The sequence below is a fragment of the Abramis brama genome (genome assembly GCF_963993115.1).
Source record: "Abramis brama genome assembly, chromosome: 24".
Taxonomy (NCBI): domain Eukaryota; kingdom Metazoa; phylum Chordata; class Actinopteri; order Cypriniformes; family Leuciscidae; genus Abramis; species Abramis brama.
In genome coordinates, this window is record NC_139986.1 from 26,224,656 (window position 1) to 26,250,872 (window position 26,217).

A 26,217-nucleotide genomic window follows, 5' to 3' on the forward strand; every position below is an offset into this window, starting at 1 on the left:
GCTAAATGACCGATCTACCCATAGCCTACTCTCATTCATTTCATTCACGAACGAAATATAGGCTACCAGTTCGTTTAATTTGTTCACGAACGAGATCTCTCTCTCGTTCAGACTCAAAACAGAGCGATCAGTGATGGACGTATTCGTTCAGTAGATCCAACCAATTACATAGCCTACATGCCCCTTCACAGCCCGAATTGAAATGTGTTCATGAACGTAACATCAGCTATATTTATGGCCAAAAAAATTGATAAGACGAAATTAGTTTAAATATTTATATTTCTAATTTGATTACATTTTGAACCCGATTTCCAGATCAATACCTACATCAAATCAAATGTCACTTTGTTACAATATTTTTCAACGTTGATGTTACCGTTGATGTATGGTCACATAGTCGAAAGTCGCAAAAAATCTGTTGTGGAGAAACCAGATTTAATTAATATAGCGTTAATTTTGACTCGATAAAAGAACGTCTCAGCTTTCAAATTGCGTTAATGTTATTACGAAATTCAAATGTAAATGTGCCTGAACAAATCACGATAATCGCGTGGAGCGCGAGTGAACCAATCTTCCTCAATAGGCCTACTATTCATTTTAGTACGAAATAAAAGTGAATGAACATCAGAAGGTATGTTGAAATATAAAGTACCATACTTACTAAAATGTATCATGCCTCATGTAATCACGCAATCAGTGTTTCAACAGCGAAATAAATCAGCTTGCAAATACCGTGTCACGTGATGTTACACTTACCTCAGGAAAGTCCATAGCTTGTTAGCTAGAAATGAATTATAAATGAATTATATTTTTATTTAACCACGTCTAATGTCACTTTTTCCTCATTTCTTTCCACAGAGGTAAAACCTGAGGGTAAGTGACATCATTAGCTTGCATTGTTTCCAAATGACAAGAGTATTTAACCATTAAAAAATATACAGCTGTGCACACAGTAGATTTCTTTAGTTTAATGGTGTTCTTTCATCTGCAGAAGCTTCAGGAGAGGATGGTAATACATCTGAATGGTTCTAAAAAATCCCTTAGCAACTTCCTTATATTGTCCTTATATATAAACCACTTACTACTAATTATAAGGAGTCACTTAGAACTTATTTTAGAGTTCGGTGTGCATGACATGACTCTATATAATTTGCAACAATTCCAATTATATTTACATTGAGGTGTCTGTAAATATAATTGGCTTGCCCTAATATTGATATACATTTTAATTCAAATGAATGACTGCAAAATAAAAGTGAGATGAGGAAAGAATTGTTGACTCTTACCTTGTGCATGAAGCTCATCCAGAATTAATTTATTTCAGTGATACTATCATTAATGTAATACATTGTTTATTTTAGACAACCCATTGTATTATTGTTTTATGCTTGAAATTAATATATGTTTTAAATATTTGCAAGGAATATTTAAAATAGAAACAGAGCGTGCTTCTTGACAGCATTTTCACCATGGCTTGTTATTCACAGGATCCCTATCTGTGAATATCTGAGTCTGTCTGCATGTGTGTGTATATCTTTGTATTTGTATTTACTCATTCCATGCTTGCAGGACGAACCGAGCTGACAGGACTTTTTGTGGAGAAGCCAGAAAGTGTGGTAGCCATCACAGGTATAAAAACTCAGACACACACACACACACAAGCACCATAACAAAACAACCATCAATGGGAATTACAGGATGCTGATATTGATGTTTTATACACAGGTAAAGATGTAACATTTGTGGTTAAGGTGGACTCCACCAACCTCACACGTAAACCCACCATGAAGTGGTTAAAGGGGAAGTGGATGGACCTCGGCAGCAAAGCGGGAAAACACATCCAGATAAAAGAGACCTATGACAGAAACACTAAGGTTAGAGGGCATTGTGCTGTCATATATAATACCATATAATGTAAAAAAATATGCACCATGACAGGATTTCTAAATTCAGTTGCAAATGCCAGTTGCATAAACATCACAAAGACACACCAAGCCGACAGTCGGCCAACATCTAGCAGTCGGTGAGCATCTCTGGGCTAGTTTTTGCGGTGTGTTCCGCACGTCAGCTTTAGCCCAGCCAATTGAGCATGATGAACCGGCATCGGCCCATCAAGATTGGCTGTTCAGCTTTGTAAACCAGCACATGAGAAGAAAAACGAAAGTGACAAAGCAAGCAAACGACTAAGACAACAAGGCTCACAAAGAACGCACTTACACATTTTCCTACATCTTCATTTTTACAGAGCATTCAATACACAAATATTTTCATTACGACATGGCTGTATGAAGCCTAATTAAAAGGATAGTTCATCCAAAAATAAATTCTGTCATCATTTACTCACCCTCAAGTTGTTTCAAGCCTGTATACATTTCTTCGTTCTGCTGTACACAAAGGAGATATTTGGAAGAATGTTTGTAACCGAGCAGATCTCATCCCCCATTGACCACCATAGTATTTTTTTCTCCTACTAGAATTTTCATTTTTGTTTGAACTATCCCTTTAATACAGACCCTTTCCAAAAAATTTGAATATCATGGTAAAGTTTATTTATTTCCATAATTCCATTCAAAACGTTAAACTTCCATAGATTATAGATTAAGGGCCCACAATTTAAATGATTTCAAGTATTTAGTTGTTTATTTGTACATAATTTGGGCTTCCAGCTCATAAAAACCACAAAAACAAGATTTAAAAAAAAAATGAGAATATTACATGAAATCACAGAGTAATTACACAGTAATACCATGGTCACTGAACCAGGTTTTGGTTATTTTGGCAGTGTGGGCAGGTGCAAATCCTGCTGGAAAATGAAGTCAGCATCTCCATAAAGCTTGTCTGCTGAAGAAAGCATGAAGTGCTCTGGAAATGTCCTGGTAGACGGCTGCGTTGAGTGGACCAACACCAGCCGATGACATGGCTCCCCAAACCAACACAGACTGTGGAAACTTCACACTGGACTTCAAGCATCTTGGATTGTGTGCCTCTCCATTCTTCCTCCAGACTCTGGGACCTTGGTTTCCAAATGAGATGCAAAATTTGCTCTCATCAGAAAAGAGGACTTTGGTCCACTGTGCTTTATTAAATCCAGAGTCAACGCAGCCGTCTACCAGGACATTTCCAGAGCACTTCATGCTTCCTTCATTTTCCAGCAGGATTTGCACCTGCCCACACTGCCAAAAGAACCAAAACCTGGTTCAATGACCATGGTATCACTGTGTAATTACTGTGTGATTTCATGTAATATTCTACTTTCTTGAAATCCTGTTTTTGTGGGTTTTATGAGCTGGAAGCCCAAATTATGTACAAATAAACAACTAAATACTTGAAATCGTTTAAGTTGTGGGCCCTGAATCTATAATCTATGGAAGTTTAACGTTTTGAATGGAATTATGGAAATAAATAAACTTTTCCATGATATTCAAATTTTTTGGAAAGGGTCTGTATAAGTGAAGACAAACTGATCTGCATGATTCATATTCAAAATTGTAAGTAAGCGTTGCTTTGTTAATGGTTTGTATATTAACATTTTTAATTCACGTTCACTTTTTCGAAGAATACAGATTACTCTCATCTGCTGTTGTGGACGTTATTATCTTTCACAAAGGCACAGAACGTACATGCTAGCTGACCGTCGGCTTTAGTTTTAGTGGTGTGTTCAAGCACAACTTTTTTGTCCAGATGCAGCCGTCGTGAGCCGATTCCACCATCGGCTTCCTTTGTCTTTTGATTTTTTGATTTTTTATTAGACGATGATTGAAAACATACATCATTTCAAAAACTGTTGAGGATAAAATACACAAATAAAGCTTGTCGCTTGTTTTTTGACATCGGTTTAAGAACTTGTCTGACCTACTAACAATTAGTCAGTGCAAATCTGTCTTACTTTTCAGATTCAAATTAAACCAATATACCTTTTTATGTTACTGACTTAAAAGTTATGATTAGTTTTAGATGACATCTGGCCAGGGGTTTCATAAATATGCTGTGTATAGGTCTTCGATCCAAGTAGAGCATTTGTTTATTGTTCAAAGTCAAAACTGTAATGTTAAAGTTATTAATTTTATGATTAGAAACCTTCAAAACTCTTTAAATAATAATTTTAATAGCGCTATACACTGAATGGCTTTTTTTGTCCACACATAGATTGTCTTTACACTAAGTTGATCAAATAAAATGACTTTGTGACATGTATTTTATTGAACATCATACTTAAATGTGTCACATTTCATTCGCTCGCTCGTTCTCTCCCAGATCTACACATACGAGATGAAGATCGTCAAGGTGGTCCCAGGAGACGCAGGTGGATACAGGTGTGAAGTGTCTGCCAAAGACAAGTGTGACAGCTGCACCTTTGAGATCACTGTGGAGGGTTAGTGTGTCTTTCACACACAACAAAAATAACACTTACACGCTTTATCTCTTAGTATGAATCTGTAAATGACTGTTCTATATTTATCATTCTTCCTTGTCTGTAGCTGCTGAACAAGAGGAGCAAGCAGATATTTTGTCTGCCTTCAAAAGAGCGTAAGTCTGAGTAGACAGAAGTGACAGAATATATTTCTCACAATTTATGACTGAACAGTTACAGGACTAAATTCAATAATTGAATCAACTACTAAAAAACACATATGAGACCCTGGACCACAAAATCAGTCACATGGGTCAATTTTTTTAAATTGAGATTTATACATATTCTGAAAACTGAATAAATAAGCTTTCCATTGATGTATGGTTTGTTAGGTTTGGACAATATTGGGCCGAGATACAACTATTGAACATCTGGAATCTGAGGGTGCAAAACAAAATAAAGTTTAAAGCCTTTAAAGTTGTCCATTTATGTTCATGATTGTGCAGCATTCACTCACAAAAATAAATGTTTTATATATTTACGGTAGGAAATTTACAAAATATCTTCATGGATCATGATCTTTACTTAATATCCTAATGATTTTTGGCATAAAAAAATAGATAAATTTGACCCATACAATGTATTGTTGGCTATTGCCACAGATAAACCCGTGCGACATGTGACTGGTGACGTGATCCAGGGTCACATATTGGTCAACTGTTAATCTAAATCTAATTTAAATCTAAATATTGGGGCGTATATATGATAACATTGACTTAGGAAAATTGTTGTTTTCCCTCAATGCGAGGAAAACAAATGAACGCACACTTGTGAATCACATAAATGTGAGCATTTATATTGTGTTTCATTTACGTACTGTATATATACATTTAACTCATAAATTGTTCTTTTTACAAGTATGTACTATATTGCATGAAATGTTTGTTTTGTGAATTCAACACGTGCTGTGCAGTGATGCTGGGGAGGACGAGGGAAGTCTGGACTTCAGTGCTCTTCTCAAAGCTGCTAAAAAGTAAGTGTTCATTCTGTCCTTTAAAAGCACACTCCATCTCCTCTAACCGCTAACTTTTATTGATCACGTCACTTTCACAGGAAAAAGAAGCCAGAGCCAGAGTTGGAGATCGACGTTTGGGAGATTCTGAAGAACGCTCATCCCAGCGAGTATGAGAAGATCGCGTTCCAGTACGGCATCACTGACCTGCGTGGAATGTTGAAACGACTCAAGAAGATGAAGGTTGTGGAGCCCAAAGCTAGCGAGGGTACGAGAAAGAGAGATAAATGAAAAATCAAGTCTCTGTGCTTCTGTTTGTGAGTGTGTGATCGTGTGTGGGATGTTTCCGCAGCATTCCTGAGACGATTGGAGTCGGCGTACTCTGTTAATAAAGGAAAGAAGATCGTCCTGTCTGTGGAGGTGGCTGACCCTAATGCTGAGGTCAAATGGCTGAAGAACGGCCAAGAGATCAAACCTTCTGCCAAGTGAGAATGCAGAAAATACATAGACATACATTCAATTTCAAAGACACATTAATGGGCAAAAAAAAAAAAAAAAAATTATTTGAACCAAAAACATTGCTATGATTATTGAAGATCATCCAGTTTTTAATATTTTGAACTTTAAGAGTGAAGTGTTTCATTCATGCACCAAACAAAATGGCAAAAATGACAATATTTTGTCCAAATATACAGGCCATGAGAAGCCTGTAGATCCAATCTTATTTTATGGCTTCTGTCATGTTTGATATTGTAAGGAGATGTCACATATTTCTGTGATTTAACCGACTCTTTGTGTGACAGATACATCATGGAGTCCAATGGAAACATTCGAACCCTCACGATTAACAAATGCAGTCTGGCAGATGATGCAGCATATGAATGCGTGATCGGGACTGATAAATGCTTCACTGAAGTCTTTGTTAAAGGTGTGTGTAAATCAGTTACAAAAAAAATACAGTAACTTGTCATTAACAATTAATTTTTTAATATACATTTTTTATTGACATGAACTTGCCTGATTTTGGCCTATTTCCACCTCTGTTTCCAAATATTTACATTTTTATTCAAACATTTTTATATAAAAAAGCCATTACTTTTTTTTGTTGACATAATTACTACAAAGATTTGGGATTATGCATTGACCCTATTACCATAACAGTTTTCCCTTTTTAAAGTAATTAACTATTCCATAAATCAAAAAACATAATGGTGAAGTCATGGAAAAATCTCTTCTTTTCGATCAGTTCATCTTAGATTTTATCAGTAGGGGGCGACCTTAAAAAAACTGCACTCTTACAATCGATTTTGCAAAGCAAACAATTGATCATTGTGAAGTGGAATTTAATTAGCATAAAATTCTCCTTCTAAGAAGCCCATTACAGGTTCATTAACTATTGTCAAAGTAAACTGTAAAACTGTCCAACCCTTTTGCATTCTGAAGGAACTATTATAGTCCATCTTACATTCAAATGTATTATTTTATTTTGAGATGGTACAATGTACTTTAATAACACCTTCTTTATCTGGTACAATGTTTAAAATCTTTTTTTTTAAATCACCACACCAAATTTGTGCATTGCAGAGCCACCGATCACCATCACTAAACTGCTGGATGACTATCATGTTGTGGTTGGAGAAAGAGTGGAGTTTGAGATAGAAGTGTCTGAGGAGGGAGCACACGTCATTTGGTAAAAACACACATAAACAAACTACAAACAGACAATAGTTTGCAACATTTTTAAAAAAAATATTGCTGTCAAATGCACTGTAAAGTCGAATGGCTATAATTACTTATTTCATCTCCAGAACAACACATTTGACAGCACTAATATGTCAACTAATATGCTAATTATGTCAGCTAACACTAATATGCACTTTTTGCATTCTGGATGAAGTTGCATCATTACTGCATAGGCAGCACATTTTACATTTTTAATGTATGTGTACTTGTAGGATGCATGAAGATGTGGAGCTGTCTCGAGATGATAAAAATGCGAACTATCGATTTAAAAAGGATGGGAAACGCCACTGTCTTATTATTCAAGAGGCAACACTAGAGGACAATGGCATGTTCTTTGTTTACACCAATGGAGGCCAATCGAAGGGAGAGCTCATCGTTGAGGGTAAAATCTGATCTCTCCTTACAACCATCCTTTTATTTACAGTTGTTTAACTGGTGGTTTTGAGGACCGAAGTTTAAAACTCTTTCTTTTTTTCTTGTCTTTGTCAAACTCAACCCCAGAGAAGGAACTGGAGGTGTTGCAAAGTATCGCAGATCTTACGGTCAAATCGGCAGAGCAAGCTGTGTTCAAGTGTGAGGTGTCTGACGAGAAGGTCACAGGGAAATGGTTTAAGGATGGCGTGGAAGTTGTGGCCAGTAACCGTGTCAAGATGACCCACATCGGCAGGTCAGCGTTCAGATACATGCGCATGAGTTCACTTCGCTCGTAGATGTAATTATGCATGTTTTAAATGTGTGTGTGTGTGTGTTAATCAATTCCAGGGTTCATCGTTTAGTCATTGATGACGTCAAGCCAGAGGATGCTGGAGATTACACGTTTGTCCCGGACGGTTATGCGCTCTCTCTCTCCGCTAAACTCAACTTCCTAGGTGAGAAGGAAACTCTATAGTGAGCAAAACTATCTCAGATTTGTTGATCTGTTGGGACCGTACATAATCAGATTATTCTTTTTCTTTCAGAAATCAAGATCGACTACGTTCCCAGACAAGGTAGGACCAGTGTTATTTTAGTTTTATTATAGTTTTATTAATATTTTGAATTGGCTTTTATTTCAGATTTTTAGTTCGTTTTTGTTTTTGTTTATTTCCAGTTAATATTTTGAAGAATTAACTAGAATAATTGTAATAATAATAATAAAAATATTTACTTAAACTTATTTCAGTTTATTGCCAAGGCAACATTTTCAAGTTTTTCAACTATTATTTATATTTTAATTTATTTCAGCTTTATTTCAATAAACAGAAATGTCTTTAAATGTTTTAATAGTAACATTTTACAATAAGGTTCCATTAGTTGCATTAACTAGCATTAACTAACAATGTACATACAGTACATCTGTTACAATATTAATTCATCTTTGTTAACAGTAGTGTTGATTGTTGGTTGACGTCAGTTTAGGTCCATTAATTAAAATGTACATAATATACAGCTATTGAATTCAATAATGTATTAGTAAATGTTGAAATGAACCATAACTAAGATGAATAAATGCTTCAGAAGTATTTTTGCTAGTTTATGTTAACTAATGTTGTTAACAAATGGAACCTTATTGTGAAGTGTTACCCTTTTAGTTTTAGCTGACGATAATAACCCTGGGTAGGACCACGATTAATCCCTTTGCCAGACTTTTAATCTCTTATCTACATAGCATCAGAACCTTTGCTCCCTTACCGCACTTGCTGGCGTCCGCTTACTTTGTCTCGCTCCTTTTAAGATCCCCCTAAGATCCATTTGGATGTGGCTGGTAATATGGTTTCTCAAAACACCATCATTGTTGTTGCTGGTAACAAGCTGCGTCTGGATGTGGAGATCTCAGGAGATCCCGCTCCCACCGTCTGCTGGATGAAGGGAGAGAAGGTACTCATATGCTCATGTAACTTTGATGACAATTACTACCTTATTACTACTAACCTTATGGCACGCGGAGGGATAATCACAGAATAGTTTGTTGGATCTGCGCACTTGCACAGATAAAAATCTCACACTTTTATAGTATTTATACTATAGCACCTCTGTATGCAAGTTCGAGGAACTTTATTTAAATTAAATGCATACTTTTCTTTAGCTATTGTCATGTGCCAGTGATTATCCCTTCATAGGTTGTCGACTCTCTATTATATTACGTAATAAATGTGAAATAATTCATAAAATATTTGAAGTTACTTATTTGAGACTTGGCCTAGTGGGTAATGACTAGGGATGTATCAATATGGCAAAACAAGGACAACTACAGAAATAAATATCTGTATGCCTAATGTGAACCTTTGAATTAAGAAATTACACATGCTTATTGCCAGGGTTTTTAATAAAAGTTAAATGGTACGGAGAGCCCTACACGACATGCAGACAAAAACATACACATATCGTGGTGACGATATGCTAATTCGTTCACTCGTTTTGATTTAGTAAATCGAGGGCATGTATTATTATTTCAGGCACACAATTTACTTAAACCGAGGGAACAAATTAGTAGAACGTGCTGACCTATTAGTAAGTCGTGGGAACTAATTGTTCATTTGTGGCCATGATATACATCTTTTTCCCTGCATGTCAGGTGAGGGGCTCCGTAAAATGGAAATATTATTTTTACAAATATAACAAAAAAATGTGTGTGTGCCGTGGATAAAGAACAGAGTGAACATTTTATTTTATTTTATTTGTGTTGAGAAATACTGTAAGTTGACTAACAAGAAATAATACAGGGTCTCATGATCATGTGGTTATAATTTTCAGATAAATGAAATGTATGTATAGGAGCAGCAAATCAGCATATTAGAATGATTGACACTGATCATGTGACACTGAAGACTGGAGTAATTGTTCTGAAAATTCAGCTTTGCATCACAGAAATAAATGGCATTTTACAATGTTTTAAAAGATAAAACAGTTATTTTATGTAATAATATTTCAAAGTATTACTGTTTTTACTGATCAAATAAATGTGGTGAGCATAAGAGACATTTATAAATGAATAAAACCGCTGTCCCTGTATATTACAGGCAGTGACAGAATCAGAGGGACGTGTACGTGTGGAAAACAGGAAAGAGCTAAGCTGTTTCGTCATTGAAGGAGCCGAGCGAGAAGATGAAGGGAACTACACCATCACTGTCACCAACCCGGCAGGCGAGGACAAAGCCAACCTCTTCATCAAAATCGTAGGTGTGTTTCCAGCACTGCCTCTTTCTCCCTGCAGAGGGCACTGTGGTCATGACCAGAACTGAAGCAAGACATTTCAAGTAGTTGAACATCTACTAGCTACAAACACTACTCGACCTCTAATGATTGAAACGCTGTTAGTGTGAATGCACCTTCAGGGTCTTAAATGCACATTTAGGTTTACATTTATGCATTTGGCACATGCTTTTATCTAAAGCAACTTAATAAACGTCTTATCAGTTCTTGCATTCCCTGGGAGTCAAGCCCATGCCATTGTAGATGTTTCTAAAATCTCTTGACTTTTGCAGATGTTCCTGATCCTCCTGAGAACGTGAAGTGTACTGGAGTTGGAGAAGACTGTGCCAATATTATCTGGGAGCCTCCAAAGTTTGATGGAGGAGCACCTTTAAAGGGTAACACACACCTGAAATTACCTGAAATTAGAAACAGTACAGTTATTTACGGGAGTGACAACCGCAGTCTATAACCGAACTCCTTCCTCGGCCTGTCATGATCAAAAACTACTTTTTGTTGGGTGATATATTATTGTCCCAGAAATAATTGCGATAAACAATATTATCGTCAATAATTCTTACGAATATTTAGAACCTGGAAATGGTCAAAAAATAAAAAAACTTGAAAAAATAATAAATGAACATTTTCTAACATAAAGTGCTCAAGTAAGAAGAAAAGTACAGGTGAAACTCGAAAAAGTAGAATATCGTGCAAAAGTTTGTGTATTTCAGTAGTTCAAATTAAAAGGTGAAACTAATATATTTAGTATATGTAACTATATACATATGCATGATTATAGTTTTCAGAGGGCCGACATTTCTGTATTTAAAATCCTTTTTTTTATTGATTTAATGTAATATTCTAATTTTCTGAGATTTTGAATTTGGGGTTTTCATAAGCTGTAAGCCATAATCATCAAAATTATAACTTTTGCACAATATTCTAATTTTTCGAGTTTCACCTGTAAGTAGAAAATAAAACACAACTTCTGTGATTATCCATAAGGACTCAAATGCTCCGCTCTCCACCCAGATATAAAGCCTGCTGTGGGTTAATGAAGATTTGATAGATGACCTTGCAGCTCGATTAGGCTCTTGTCAAGTTAAAAGTAATTAGACTTTCAGTTTAATGGACATCGCCATCTTTGATATCACTTTAGTCGCTGTCGCTAATGTGGTTACTGGTAAGAGAATACAGGCTTCGCTCCCGTTGCACGTTCATACAGACGCTACCGTTGCTGTGTGAACGGGACGTTTCAAGACTCACACCTGTAAGTAAATGCGGTTGTCAATCCCAAAAGTCTGACAGTGTAAACGAAGCCTATTTAACTCGCTTGGAAGAAGTCACTGCGTCATGTCGACAGGAATCTGTTCTGCTTCTGTTTCCTAGGCTATCTGATGGAGAGGAAGAAGAAAGGATCATCTAGATGGACGAGGCTGAACTTTGACGTGTATGAGAACACAACATACGAGGCCAAGCGCATGATTGAAGGCGTTGTGTACGAGATGAGAGTTTTTGCGGTCAATGGCATCGGATTGTCGGGTCCCAGTCTCAGCTCCAAACCATTCATGCCAATCGGTGAGAAGGTTTTGCTATGAAATTTGTGATCTCCTGTTTTAAAGGGATAGTTCACCCGAAAATGAAAATTAGCCCATGATTTAATTACCCTGAAGCCATCCTAAGTGTATATGACATTCTTCTTTCAGACAAATACAATCAGAGTTATATTAAAAAATGTCCTGGCTCTTCCAGCGTCATAATGGCAGTGAATGGCTTTATGTCTATCCATGATTTAGTGCTCCACGCGTCTCCGGGGGTCAATAAAGGCCCTCTGAAGTGAAGCGATGCATTCGTGTAAGAAAAATATCCATATTTTAAACTTTATTGACTAAAATAACTAGCTTCTGGCAGACGACCGTACGCATCGATTTACGCCAAAAGAGTAACACTTGAACTTGACGTTGTGCGTCAAGTTCATACAGCCATTATAAAGCTTGAAAGAGCCAGGACATTTTTTTATATAACTCCGATTGTATTCGTCTGAAAGAAGAATGTCATATACATCAGAATAGCTTCAGGGTGAGTAAATCATGGGCTAATTTTCATTTTTGGGTCAACTATTCCTTTAACTCTTGGTTTTCCTTTCTCTCTCTCTCTCTCTCTCTCTCTCTCTCAGCCCCCACTAGTGAGCCCACTAAGTTGACCGTTGATGATGTCTCGGACACTACGTGCTCACTGAAGTGGTTGGCTCCGGAGAAGGTCGGAGCTGGAGGGCTTGATGGATACATCATAGAATACTGCAAGGAAGGAGGTGAATCATCTTCTACGTCAAATCACTCTAGACCTAAACTAACACTACACAAAGCTACTGGAAACATGTGCGCTTGGGCAAGGTTGCTCCATTTATATGCTATAGAATACCATTTAAATGCTCCTATATCATGCTATACATGGATAAATACTGTAACATCTGCTAAATAATAGGGCTGGGTGATATAGCTAAAATAAATTATAGCAAAATATATATTTTTTTTAATTGTTCACTCAGGGTTATAATCATTAACTAAAACCAAAATTATATATAAAAAAAACAGTTAGTTGAAAACAATATAACAACTAACAATCGTTAGTTGAAATAAAATAAACATTAACTGACTTTTTTTTATTTTTATTTTTTTTAGGTAATTTGCAAGGCAGCATTTCCCATATAAATAACTAAAATGTATGAAAACTATTCATTTGTATACGTATAACAATAAAAATCTAATATTTACCAACATATATTTTTAACTAAAACACTAACATACACTGAACTCCTTCTGGGAACCTTTTTGAGTGATAATGTGAACAAATCATTGCAAATCATTCAGTGTCATCGAATCAGTCTTAGTGCTCTCATTAATCTATTCTAATCTCATGACAAGGACAGTGTTGCTCAATCTTCTGTTGCATTTGAAATCATTGCAAATATACAGTGCAATGCATAAGTGAATACACCCATGCTAAAGTTGACTAAAAAGAGGAATAAAAAATCATATTTTGGAAATTGAACTTAATGCCTTAATTTAAAAAATTAGGAAAAATCCAACCTTTAAGGACACCAATTTTCTTTGTGAATGAATAATGTATCGTAAATAAATAAATGTTCTTCCTTAAAATACATGGTGCATAAGTGAGTACACCCCTATGTTAAATTCCCATAGAGGCAGGCAGATTTTTATTTTTAAGTATTTTTTGAAAAAAAAAAATTAGGATACTATGCATCCTGATAAAGTTCCCTTGGCCTTTGGAATTAAAATAGCCCCACATCATCACATAGCCTTCACCATACCTAGAGATTGGCATGGGGTACTTTCCATAAGATCATCTCTCAATGCAAATCAAACTAGCTTTTAGGCTAACTGAAATAAAACCATGCCAATCTCTAGGTATGGTGAAGGCTATGTGATGATGTGGGGCTATTTTAATTCCAAAGGCCAAGGGAACTTTATCAGGATGCATAGTATCCTAATTTTTTTTTAAAAAAAATACTTAAAAATAAAAATCTGCCTGCCTCTATGGGAATTTAACATAGGGGTGTACACACTTATGCACCATGTATTTTAAGGAAGAACATTTATTTATTTACGATACATTATTCATTCACAAAGAAAATTGGTGTCCTTGAAGGTTGGATTTTTCCTAATTTTTTAAATTAAGGCATTAAGTTCAATTTCCAAAATATGATTTTTTATTCCTCTTTTTAGTCAACTTTAGCATGGGTGTATTCACTTATGCATTGCACTGTATGTTGAATATTCAATATATCATCCAGTCCAATTTTTACTTAATTATTTTAACAAATAAAATATAAAAAAAAAAATATATATTTTGTTTTTGTTTTTATTTTAGTTCTTACTTATTTTAATTTGTCATTTTTATGATTTTATTATTATTATTTTAATTATGTATGTTAAAATATATATCTTTTTTAAAATTATTTAGTTACTTTAAATTTACGTTTTGCATTTAATTATTATTAATAATCCTTTTTTTAATGTATATTTCTTTGATTTTCTCTCCGTGTCAGAAACGGAGTGGCATCCTGCGAACGCTGGACTCGTTGATCGTCAGAGTTTCGTGGTGAGAAACCTTCCCACTGGAGAGAAGGTGAATTTCCGTGTGTTTGCAGTAAATATTGCAGGCCAGAGCCCTCCAGCATTGCTCGGGCAATCAGTCACTGTCAGAGAGATTATGGGTAAGCACAGAGTAAGATTCATTAAACATAAGTTGTGTCTCTAGCAAACTTGTTCCTTCACAGTGATGTTCTCCTCTCGCTTCAGAGCATCCGAAGATCCGTCTTCCTCGTCAACTCAGAACCAAATACATCAGGAAAGTCGGAGAGAAAATCAACCTCGTCATCCCCTTCCAGGTGTGTATGTTAAATACAAATGAACCACATCCAAAGCCAGATCGCTTTACAAATGAACAAGTATACGTGTGTTTTTAGGGCAAACCTCGTCCTATTGCGACATGGCTGAAGGACGGGCAGCCAGTGGATGAAAAGAAAGTAAGTGTCAGGACCTCAAACGTCGACTCCATCCTTTTCATTCGTTCCGCTGAGAGAGATCACTCTGGGAAATACACACTTGTCTTGAAAATTGAAAACATGGAGGACTCAGCCACCATAGACATCCGAATTGTAGGTAAGACAAAAAAGACGTGTAGCTACTGTTTTATCCAACATGCATTACTTGCGTATGAATATCATTAAAACCAGTGGTCGACCAATAAGGATTTTTCAGTGGTCAATACTGATATATAGAGAGCATGGTGTTGAAATAATACCATCTAATGCAATTTAATAATAACTAATAACTAATAAAGTAAATTTTAACACAATATTTACAATTTACAAATTCAGTACCCCTTTAACTTACCCCCTGAGATTAAGTTAATATTTCAATAATTTGATAACAGATTTGCATGTTCACTGTTCTCTGATTTCGGTCACATGACATGCAGGTAATCAAATAAATATATTTAATATTTTTTATTTTTTTGAAATTATTCAATTATTTTAAATTGAATTATCCTTAATTTAATTATTAAATAACTGATTTATGTAAATATAAATCATTTTAAAGTTATGTATTTGTTTTAATTTGACATTTTATAATTTAATTACTATTAATGTAATTATTTATGCAAATATAAATCATTTTATAATTATATATTTATTTTGATTTTAATTTTTTTATTTAAAAATTGAATTGATTCAATTATGCAAATGCAATCATTTTAAATTTTAAAATGTTAAATATTTATTTATTTTTGACTAATAATTAGCTTTCATCAAATCCCAAACCCTCTCCAGTTCCCTCACGATCCCTGGTTTGGGAAACGCTGTGTTAAACTCTAAAACCTCTCTCTGTCTTATCACTCACACACTGAGCGCTGATTTACTCCAGAGACGTTCATCAAGTTTAGCCTCTGACTCTCCAACTCTCTCCCCAGATAAACCCGGCCCTCCGACTCAAGTGCATGTGACTGATGTCTGGGGTTTCAATGCAGCGCTGGAGTGGAAACCACCCAAAGATGACGGCAACTGTGACATCACTGGGTACACGATCCAGAAAGCAGACAAAAAAACCAAGGTGAGAGATCTGGTTTCCATTTATCCACCAAAGCACTCATTAAAGGTATCGTTCAACCAAAAATGACCATTCTGTCATCATTTACGTCCAAACCTGTGTGACTTTATTTCTTCCATGGAACATTTGGGTCAATTTATGGGCCACTGTTATGGTGATGCATGAGGGTGAATAAATGATGGCAGAACTTTTATTTTTGGGTGAACGACTCCCTTTATCAATCAATCCATCATGTGTTGTCCTCTCATCACCCTGTAGGAGTGGTTTACGGTGTACGAACACAATCGCCGCCCTAACTGCACCGTCTCTGACCTCGTCATCGGAAACGAGTACTTGTTCCGCGTCTACAGCGAGAACCTCTGCGGTCTCAGTGAAGATCCCTGCATGAGCAAGAACACCGCTGTCATCGCCAAGACTGGTCAGTGTGGGGAACCGAATAAATGTCAGGAGGATTCACAATAAAAATGAAGCTTAGTTATTTGACTGAACTGCAGAAACTATTTAAATCTGTTCAACATCAAGATAAAAAAAGAGATGTACTAAGGTTACAGTTGTTGAATAGTTAGCTAGTTAGGGCTGCAGGATTCAGGGATACATTTTTATTTATTTTTTATTCATAAAAATGTTATTACAATTTAAAAATCTAGGTTTGCTGTGTTGTGCTTGTTTGTAGGGATGCACAATTTAACCAAAATTTGTGATTATATATCAATATAATTATAATAATAATAATGTCATATTTTTATATAATAAAATTATTATTACTAAATAAGAATATAAAACAAAATAAGACATTTTGTGATTTATATAAATATCAATGTAATAATAAGACAAATTACTCATATATATATATATATATATATATATATCACTATTATAAAATGTAATATTACTAATATAAAATTTATAATATACATTACTAATAATTATTTATTAATGATAAATGTATATATATATATATATATATATATACAGTATATATAAATTTATATAATGAATTAAATATTTTATTTTACATTACAACTGCAAAATTACAATACTAATATTTATGGATGTTGGATATATGTCGCACCGATGTTTGTATAAATGTTTGTAGATTCTGATGTCAATTTTCTCTATGTCACACTACCAGATTTGGAATTAAAACATCCTCCTTACAAGGAAAAGGATATGACCTCTCCCCCCAAGTTCACCGCACCCCTCGTCAATAGATCTGTGACTATAGGCTACAGCACCGCCATCAGCTGCTCAGTCAGGGGCTTTCCTAAGGTAAGACACAGTGATCATCTCAACATACTGTACATACTCTATTCAACATGTGGGCAGAATCCTTGTCTTCAGCTCAGTGTGTTGTATTATTGGGTAGCTTTGATTGAAACCAAGCTCCCAAAATGACTCGTTTCGGATATTGTCTCAGTATGACATCATAGTGTGACGAAAGACCGCCTTTCTGCAGATGATCAACGCCTACTTCTACATCATCACCTCTTTAGCCCCACCCACTGATTCATGCATGCCATGCAGTGGAAAATACCAGAGACACCGGATTAGTCCAGCAACAACCATAGAGACGCCTCTGAGGATTACAAGATGTTTTACCCAGTCTTTGCTTTTCCATCCTTGTGATCCTAACATTAAGAAAGTATGGATGAACTTTATTTTAGTAGGACACGGTTCGTGTTCACTTCATTTGACTGCGGATTCGTGTTTAAGCGACACAGTTCGACACAGGCTTTTTCTTTCAACACTAATATGGTGTAATAAAATATAATACTACCTTACAAATACATAAGGAATAAATATAAATAAAGATGATTAATTACCGCTCCAGACTGGAGTGTCTTTGGTATTTGCGGAGTAGGTTTGTCTTTGATTCAGGCTCAGACTCTGGCTCAAACATGTATGGCTGAATTTCACCGGTTGCCGTTTTTCAGCATCGGAAGTCTTCAAAACAATTTCACACTTGTAATGGCGGCGGGGACGTTGAAAATGATATTAATATGCAAAACTGTTACCCAATCATTGCAGTGGGCGTTTAGCTTTTATTTCTTCTAAATTTGGATGCTTTGCTGTAAAAATCTTGCTAACATTACAAGTGGACCTTAGATATCATTATAAAACTTTAAAAAAAAATGCAGTTCTTGCCTTAAAGGAGTCCACATTTTACAGTTTTATTCCTATCTATATTCTGAAAGTTTTTATTGAGAGATTTGTTCATATAGATACAAATAAAACTGTACAATTTGGTGTATGTAAGTGAAAAAAAAGCCTTTAAAGATGTATTTTAGTTTAAATCTACAGGCGCAAATAGATATATAAGTATATATATATAAGTGCAATAAAATAAACACTTACCAGTGTAATTTGGATGTTTTCTTTCCACTAGTCTGAAACAACAACATTATGAAAAGCCAGATAGCCCAAAATCTTAAAATTGACCAATGTTGTTGCCTTAAAGGGGCTATATGCAACTGTTTCCCCAAAATAAACGTAACAATAGCCTTTTTATTTGACCATGTATGACTCAAACATCTCCTGATGAGCATACTGACACCTTGTCAGCTCACAGCGGGTGCACCTATAAGCCTGTATCCTATTTTTCCTATTTTCTGTCGGGTCGGATTTTTCGCGCGCTGTCTGCGGATGTGACGTCAAGCGCGTTCATGTTAAACGTTTCAGATCACTCTGCCACCACCGCTAGTCAGCAAACAAACTTAGTTTCTCAAACAATATATGTATTTGACTGTTCTTACCTCTGTAAACATAATGTTGACTTCTTTGCAGCGGATGACTTGTGAAGTGTGCACGTACGAGAGCGAGCAGAAAGGAAGAGCAGTTCCGTTTTTTGGCCACAGGTGTCAGTCGCGAGTTTAAATTTCAGAAAAAAGCATATAGCCCCTTTAACATACACTCACCATAATTTAACATCGTTCACATCCCTTACAATCCACTGCAGGAAAAACTAAAACATATTCACTGATTTGATCATGAAACAAGATCAGTGTCATATCTAGTTTAATACTATGATGTTATGAGATGTTAATAAATAAACAAACATTAAACTTCAGTTCTGAATAGAGTAATTATATATTAATTCAAATTCAATTCAATTAAAAAAACGTTATTATCTATAAGCCAGTGAGAGAAATTTGTCTTTGGTTAAAAGGCTCACATAAACAGTATAATCACACACATCACAAAACGCAACTAATACAAAGAAAGTACCTTACAAATATGTAAATAAATAAAGGCTTAAATACAATATACTAATACAACTTTTTAGTCTTATTTAAAATAGAAACTGCAGTAGGAATTACAGCTTGACCTCTTTGTGTTTCTGTCCAGCCGAAGATCATCTGGATGAAGAACAAGATGATAATAGGTGACGATCCAAAGTTCCTGATGCAGAATAACCAGGGCGTTCTGACGCTCAACATCCGCAAACCCAGCACCTTCGACAGTGGAAAATACTCTTGCAAGGCTGTAAACGACCTCGGAGAAGATGAGGTGGAGTGCAAATTGGAAATCAAAGGTAATATAATGTGTGGAAACCTTGTTGTCTTAATATAAACTTAACAAACATACTAAATAATGCCTTAATAAAATTATAAAAAGGTTTAAGGGCAGGGTTAGGAGTTAGAAAATATCATTAGCTCAGTGTTAAACCCCTATTATTCACTGAAAATTCCCCACCATGATAAACAGACGTGCGTAGGAACAAGAGCTGATTGTTTTAAAAGCAGCGCTTTGGTGTTTCACTAGAGGGCGCATGTAGAACGAGTCAGTGCTTCCTTAATTAAACTGCTGTGTCATGTTTTCTGACATTCTTGTGTCACCAGTTAAACATTATCACTGGGAAAACCTCTGTAAAACATCAGAATATGTCATCCGACAACATTCAGATGGAAAGTTACATGACACAGACAAAGAATACGAACAAACAATGAAGTTACGCAACCTAACGTCTCTAAGGCTAGTTTTCAAGTCATTGCCTGAGGAGAATGAATACATTTAAGGTGATTTAATGTATATGTCATACTGGCTTCCACACAGAATTCAAACAAGCTTTAGATGCGGGAAACTAACTAGATGCGTTATGGATTTCCTCCCACGCAACATGTTACAGAAAGATAATTAAAGCAGGAAAGTCATACTTAATTTCACACGTCTCTTTTTAGTAATGCCACTGGCTGGCGTAATGTGGAACCTTTAAAACAGCACATTATCATCGTGCTACATCTGAATTCTGTGTGCAGAACACACACACAAGATATTATCCACATTTCCTGCTCATTCCATCCACTTATCATCACAATTTACAGTTAGATGTTCATAGGCCACTTACTAATCATAGATCCATTAATCTGTTTATAATATAAATAGTTTACCCAGATTAAAAAAGGGCCATTAATGGCATTGATTATATTAATTAGAAGACATTCATTTACCTGATTTGATGGCCAAGACAACGCGTATTAAAATGTGATGATGCGAAAATGAGAATTTTGTCAATTCGTGTTGAGGTCCAGGTCATATTTATTCTCCAAAATAAAAGGAAAATATATTTCAAAATATATAATAATAATATTAAATATTATTTTCATGACAATTAAATAAATTAAATATATATATATAAAAAATTAATTACTGTAATGCAAAAAAAAAAAAAATCTCATTACATTCTTATTCTCATTACTCTATAAAATCATCCTATTCAGACACATTTTTCTTAAAATTAGCATAAATTAAATGCAGTACAACAGATACTACCATGATATATACTTTTGATATGCACTCAATTTACATAATATATCATTATTGTTTGAGTAATGAGAATGATATTTCTTCCACATAATTGGTTGAGAGGTTTTGGGTGACTGCATATCATATCTCACTTTCTCTCTCTCTTTCTCTCTCTCTCTCTCTCGAACTCAGCCAGGCCGATAGAGAAGGAGTAGGATGAACGGAAGGAGCAGAGATGAAATGGATCGGAAATGACACTGAATATGATCGGCCTTAAACTTATGTTTTACAGTCATTTGTGTTTGCCAGGCTCATGAAATGACTAACGGCGGCTCACGTGGTGTTAAACTCTCGCTCTGGTTTTGTAGCTTTTGAAGGCTTTGAATAAACGCTCGGTTGACTGCATTAAGCCCCAGTGAGAAGTATTTTTATCAAAACTATAGCAACCGGTGACGTTGAGCAATTATGCATGTTCAAAAACAATGGCTTTAATGGGGACTGAAAACATGTAGTCGACATGTATCCTCTTCATAAATGATTTTAGGGTTAAAACAGGTGATCAATTACCTTGGTTTTGCTGATCTACGTTATTATTGATAGCAGTTACATACCTTAATGATAACTGAATTTAATCACATCAAATGGAATTGTGCTTTCATTTTGCTACACTATCTGGACTCAAAACTGCACTGTATATGTAACTTGTATCTGCATTTGTTGTGTTTCAGGACAGAAAATAAACTATTTTGTGGCAACTGCACCATCACTGATTTCACAACACAACTGCAGAGTAAGATAAAGCACACACCTAAACACGGAAACTATGCGCATATTTCCAAAGCCCACTAACCAACAATATTATAGATCTGTTAATCGCTTTACTGTATAATAGAAAGAGTTTACCCAAATTAAAAAAAGGCCACTAATGGCGCTGAGTATATAAATTAAAAGACATTAATTGACTTGTTTTGATGGCCAATGAAACATGTATTAATATTAAAGTCCAGGTCATATTATTAAAAAAATTATGTATATATATATATATATATATATATATATATATATATATATATATAAATTGTTTTGTAATTTTATATATATATATATATATATATATATATAATTACATTAAAATGGAAAGAAAATGACATGATAGAAAATTATAGTTTTTAATGTTTTTGTAATAATATATATATAAATAATTTTAAAATATATTAAAAAAATATATATTTTTTTTTACAAAAAATATATTAATTGTTTTTAAAGTTTTGTAATTTTATATATATATATATACAAAACACATCTAGAGTTTTTAATGCTTTTGTCATATATATATATAACATTTAATATAAATGTATATGTATCAATTACAATATATATATATATATATTCAAAAACATTATACATATATAAACCGTTTTTAATGTTTTTTCAAATGATATATATACAAAAGTAATCCTAGTACAAATAAAACATTGTGATTTCAGTTTGACTTGGCCAATTTACTGTATTAATTTGCATACATCATTGCATGCAGTTGTGCTCAGCCACTTGGTGCTGCTGAGGCAATGCTGTAAGACCCGTCACCATAGTTTCTGGAGGTTTCCATGGCAACTGAGCCACTATATATCAGCCGAGATGGAGGGAGAACAGCGGAGGGGAGCAGAGAGGTGAGCTTTGGAAAGCAAAGGGGAGGAGAAAGCCAATGAGGGGAGAGTCAGACAGCAGGGGAAAGGAGGAAAAAAACACTGGCATGTCTTCAGAGACAATAAATACATGCATGTTAGAAAGAGAGAGAGAGAGCGGGCTATTTTCAGCCCGTGGTTGTCATGGAAACAGAGGCCTCGCTACTGATGCAGACGTTCAGTGCTCACAGATGCTCGGCACTTGAATCTGATTAACAACAACTGGCGATAACTATTCGATATGTATCAAATGTAACAAGCCAACATAAACACTACGACCTTAGTGTAGAGATAACTGCAAACGTTATAGAGCACTACAAACATCTCGGATTGCATGAAGCATCCCAGAGATGCAGTTTGCACTGATGTAGACACAGTCAAAAAGCATCTGTCATTGGAAAATAAGGCCGTGGAGAAATACAGTAACGCATACAGTCAGTCAGCGAGCGGCATCATTGCAGATGATTTCCATGAGTGCAAACACTGTGCTGATGCTCCATCACTGTTTTCAATCACATGATTACCAGCACCCCCTCACTCCTCTCTGAAGGACAGAGGGTTTCCCACATTTCACAGTTGCTATGGAAACGCTGCAGCCAGAGCGGGGAGTGTGTGCAGGAAGTGTGTGTCGTATAGGTGAGGCCACAGGAAGACATCCACTTCAGCTTTACATTACTGCTCAAAAGTTTGGAATAATCATGATTTTTGAACCTCTCCAAGGCTGCATTTATCTGATGAAAAATGCGTACAATGTAAAACAGCTGTTTTCTGTGTGAATATATAATAAAGTGTAATTTATTCCTGTGATCAAAGCTGAATGTTCAGCATCATTACTCCAGTCTTCAGTGTCACATGATCCTTCACAAATCATTCTGCATTCTCAATCAACATTTCTGATTATTATCAATGTTGGAAACAGTTCATATTTACGTGATACATTACCATACAAAGTTTAAGGTAAGATTTTTAAAAAGAAAGAATTTAATGTTTATTCGGCAAGGATGCATTACATTTATCAAAGTGACACACGTATAATGTTACAAAAGATTTAGATTTCAAATTATTTTGAACTTTCTATTCATCAGAGAATCCTGAAAAATGTATAGTTTTCAACATTGATAATATTCAGAAATGTTTCTGGAGCATTAAATCAGCATATTATAATGATTTCTGAAGGATCATGTGACACTGAAGACTGGAGTAATGATGCGATGCTGAAATATAGTTTTGATCACAGGAATAAATTAAATTTAACATATATTCACCTACTGTAAAAAACAGCTATTTTAAATGGTTAAAACATTTCACAATATTACTGTTTTTACTGTATTTTTCATCAAATAAATGCAGCCTTGGTGAACATAAAATAATCGTAATTATTCCAAACTTTCAACCGTTAATCTAAATATCATATTCCAAATGACTTGCTTCTTGTTTGGTCAATCGCAGCATTCAAATATTCTAGTATAATGATGCTAAACTCTACAGTTCACCGAGCTTAATTTCTCTCAGAATCATTTACACTTGAATCGGTTCATATAGTAGCCGTGTAATAAGTGGGATCATGTACAGTCATCCGGTCATGATCCCAAACTAACCCGGCCGCTCTATGGCGTGTATTTTGCGGTATTGACTGTACACGTGTGTGACTGAGAATCAGAGGCTTGACGTGGTTCCCAACCGGTGGGTCACAAGGTCACGGTAACATCTGTCGAATACAAATAATAAAATGCAACTTACTGTAAACATGCATAGTTAGGATAGCAAAATAAGGTCACGCTTTAGTTTAGGGTCCAGTTCTCACTATTAACTACATCTTCGTGTATTACTGCTTCTCAATAGTTAGTTAAGTTTAAAGGGATAGTTCGCCCAAAAATGATATTTAAGCCATGATTTACTCACCCTCAAGCCGTTCGAGATGCATATTTCAATCTTTTTTCAGACGAACATATTTTCAGTTATTTTAGAAAATGTCTTAGATCTTTCAGTGGTTATAATGTGAAGCAATGGGGTCCAGCTGATTCAAGTCGCAAAATGTGCATGCATCCTTCACAAAAATAATCCATCCGGCTCCAGGGGGATAAACGAAGGCCTTCTGAGGGTAATCTGTGCGTTTTGTCGTAAAAATATACATATTTAAAACTTTATAAACGAAAATAACTGGCTTCCGGTGGCGGTCGGCGCGCGTTCATGGAGATGAATGACGTCGTGACGTAGAGCGGACGTAGAGTTTTGTTTTGCTCTGCTCTCTGGCTGCGCTGTCACGCTCGGTCTACGTCACGACGCTTCCTGCGCTACGTCCTACGTCATATGCCAGCAACCATCTCCATGAACGCGCACCGACCGCCACCGGAAGCCAGTTATTTTCGTTTATAAAGTTTTAAACTAACAACTAGTTAAGTGTTAAGCATATTGCAGTGAGGATAAATATGGTTTGTACACAATTTGTTTTGTGCTGGCGAAACCAGATTCAAAGACAAGCCAAAGAAATCATGAAGTCAATTTTCTCATTCAGCCAGTGTCCTCTTCCAATTTTATGTGTGCATTTCATGGCAATATTTCAGTGTTTGGCTTTTAGTTTTCAGTTTAGGACATGTTAGTATGATGAATAATTGTTGTCCTGTGTTGGCTCTGGGTCTTGAATAACAGCCAGTTGAGAACCACTGATTTACTCATCTAAACTGCAGAAAGAAATAATTAAAGAAAGAAATTGTGCTTTAAGCAATTCTACCATTTGCTCTGCTGTTGAATTAGACCACACCCTCTTTTCAAAACCCCGCCCTCCACAGGCATGAGTCACATCCAGACAGCATTACTGATTGGCTAAAAAAAAGGCACAGGCCACTCCCCTTTCTTTGCTGTTTACAGAGTCTTAGGCTGTGCAACACTTTCACAAATATCTCAGTTTATGGATTGTTTACAGCAGCTTTAATCAAAGTTGAGCATAAAGACACACAGTCAGAGTTCTAAAGCCAAAATGTCCATGTTTTATTGGTAAAGAGCGTCTGTGTAGCGAATGGCATAGTGCAGAGGCTCACACGCACAGTTAAGCATTTGCCACAACCTTTGACCCGGAACTGATGGCCAACCAACTATAGCTCTTCACAGCCACACAGCATCAACAAAGAAACCAAATCAACTAAAAAATACTCAGTACAAATAAATAGGTAAACAGATGAAGAACAAAGCCGATATCAGCAGTGCTGTATTTAATTTTTTTTAATGCAAAAAAGATTAATCCTAAGTTTTTTTTTCTTTCGTTTTTTTTTTTTCTTGAGGAGTTTGTTGTTCTAAAGACAGAATAAGAGAAATATATGAGTGAATCTCACAAAACCTGCTAAGAACTGGTTTCGGGTCATATTTCATCCCAAAATCGTATTTTATTTTGTTTAATAATAGTGAGAATAAAAACCTTTTTTTTTTTTTTTTTTCATAATAGATTTGTTTTCTTTCTTTTTTTCTGGGACAATTTCTCAGAAAAAAAAGCAGAGAATAATAATTATTCTCAACATTGCAAAAAAGAAATATATGTGTGTATTTTTAATGTATGATTGTAGTACTTGTACAAAATGTTTTGCTAATATATATTTAAATTTTTAGAAATTATTTTGATTTATTAAAGCATACACAGAAAATTGGAAATTACAAACAAAATATCAAGATGTTAATAATAATAAGCAATAATAATTAGTAGGAAAATTAGTTACAAATGCCACAAAGCAACAAAAAAAAAAAACAGCATTATTTTTCTCTATGCACAATATCATTTTGTTCATTTGATACTGTGGTGAAATTTGACCTGTTTTCATGAGATTCACCCATAAATAGAAGGAGAGAGAAATGCAGATAGTTTCCAAAAAGCTTCGTTCTGTTTCAAAT

At 35.2% G+C, this 26,217-nt stretch overlaps 1 protein-coding gene across 2 annotated transcripts in view; it reads left to right on the forward strand.

Annotated features, from left to right (window-relative positions):
* mybpc2b (myosin binding protein Cb) overlaps positions 1–21,413 on the forward strand; it is a 29,365-nt gene extending 7,952 nt beyond the window's left edge. Inside the window, exons 2-29 of one of the 2 annotated variants that reach the window (XM_084102391.1) lie at positions 859–873; positions 992–1,009; positions 1,570–1,629; positions 1,726–1,874; positions 4,255–4,372; positions 4,479–4,527; positions 5,325–5,384; positions 5,465–5,631; positions 5,716–5,848; positions 6,167–6,291; positions 6,948–7,053; positions 7,319–7,488; positions 7,608–7,773; positions 7,869–7,975; positions 8,066–8,095; positions 8,821–8,963; positions 10,106–10,265; positions 10,571–10,675; positions 11,667–11,855; positions 12,454–12,588; positions 14,347–14,514; positions 14,600–14,688; positions 14,767–14,962; positions 15,774–15,913; positions 16,169–16,328; positions 17,043–17,179; positions 19,256–19,442; positions 20,846–21,413. In XM_084102391.1, coding sequence (XP_083958517.1) covers positions 859–873; positions 992–1,009; positions 1,570–1,629; positions 1,726–1,874; positions 4,255–4,372; positions 4,479–4,527; positions 5,325–5,384; positions 5,465–5,631; positions 5,716–5,848; positions 6,167–6,291; positions 6,948–7,053; positions 7,319–7,488; positions 7,608–7,773; positions 7,869–7,975; positions 8,066–8,095; positions 8,821–8,963; positions 10,106–10,265; positions 10,571–10,675; positions 11,667–11,855; positions 12,454–12,588; positions 14,347–14,514; positions 14,600–14,688; positions 14,767–14,962; positions 15,774–15,913; positions 16,169–16,328; positions 17,043–17,179; positions 19,256–19,442; positions 20,846–20,868 — 3,305 coding nt within the window. In that variant the 3' untranslated portion in view covers positions 20,869–21,413. The remainder of the gene's footprint in view (positions 1–858; positions 874–991; positions 1,010–1,569; positions 1,630–1,725; positions 1,875–4,254; positions 4,373–4,478; positions 4,528–5,324; positions 5,385–5,464; positions 5,632–5,715; positions 5,849–6,166; positions 6,292–6,947; positions 7,054–7,318; positions 7,489–7,607; positions 7,774–7,868; positions 7,976–8,065; positions 8,096–8,820; positions 8,964–10,105; positions 10,266–10,570; positions 10,676–11,666; positions 11,856–12,453; positions 12,589–14,346; positions 14,515–14,599; positions 14,689–14,766; positions 14,963–15,773; positions 15,914–16,168; positions 16,329–17,042; positions 17,180–19,255; positions 19,443–20,845) is intronic. The other variant, XM_084102392.1, reaches the window with a different exon arrangement.
* The last annotated feature ends 4,804 nt before the right edge of the window (positions 21,414–26,217 follow it).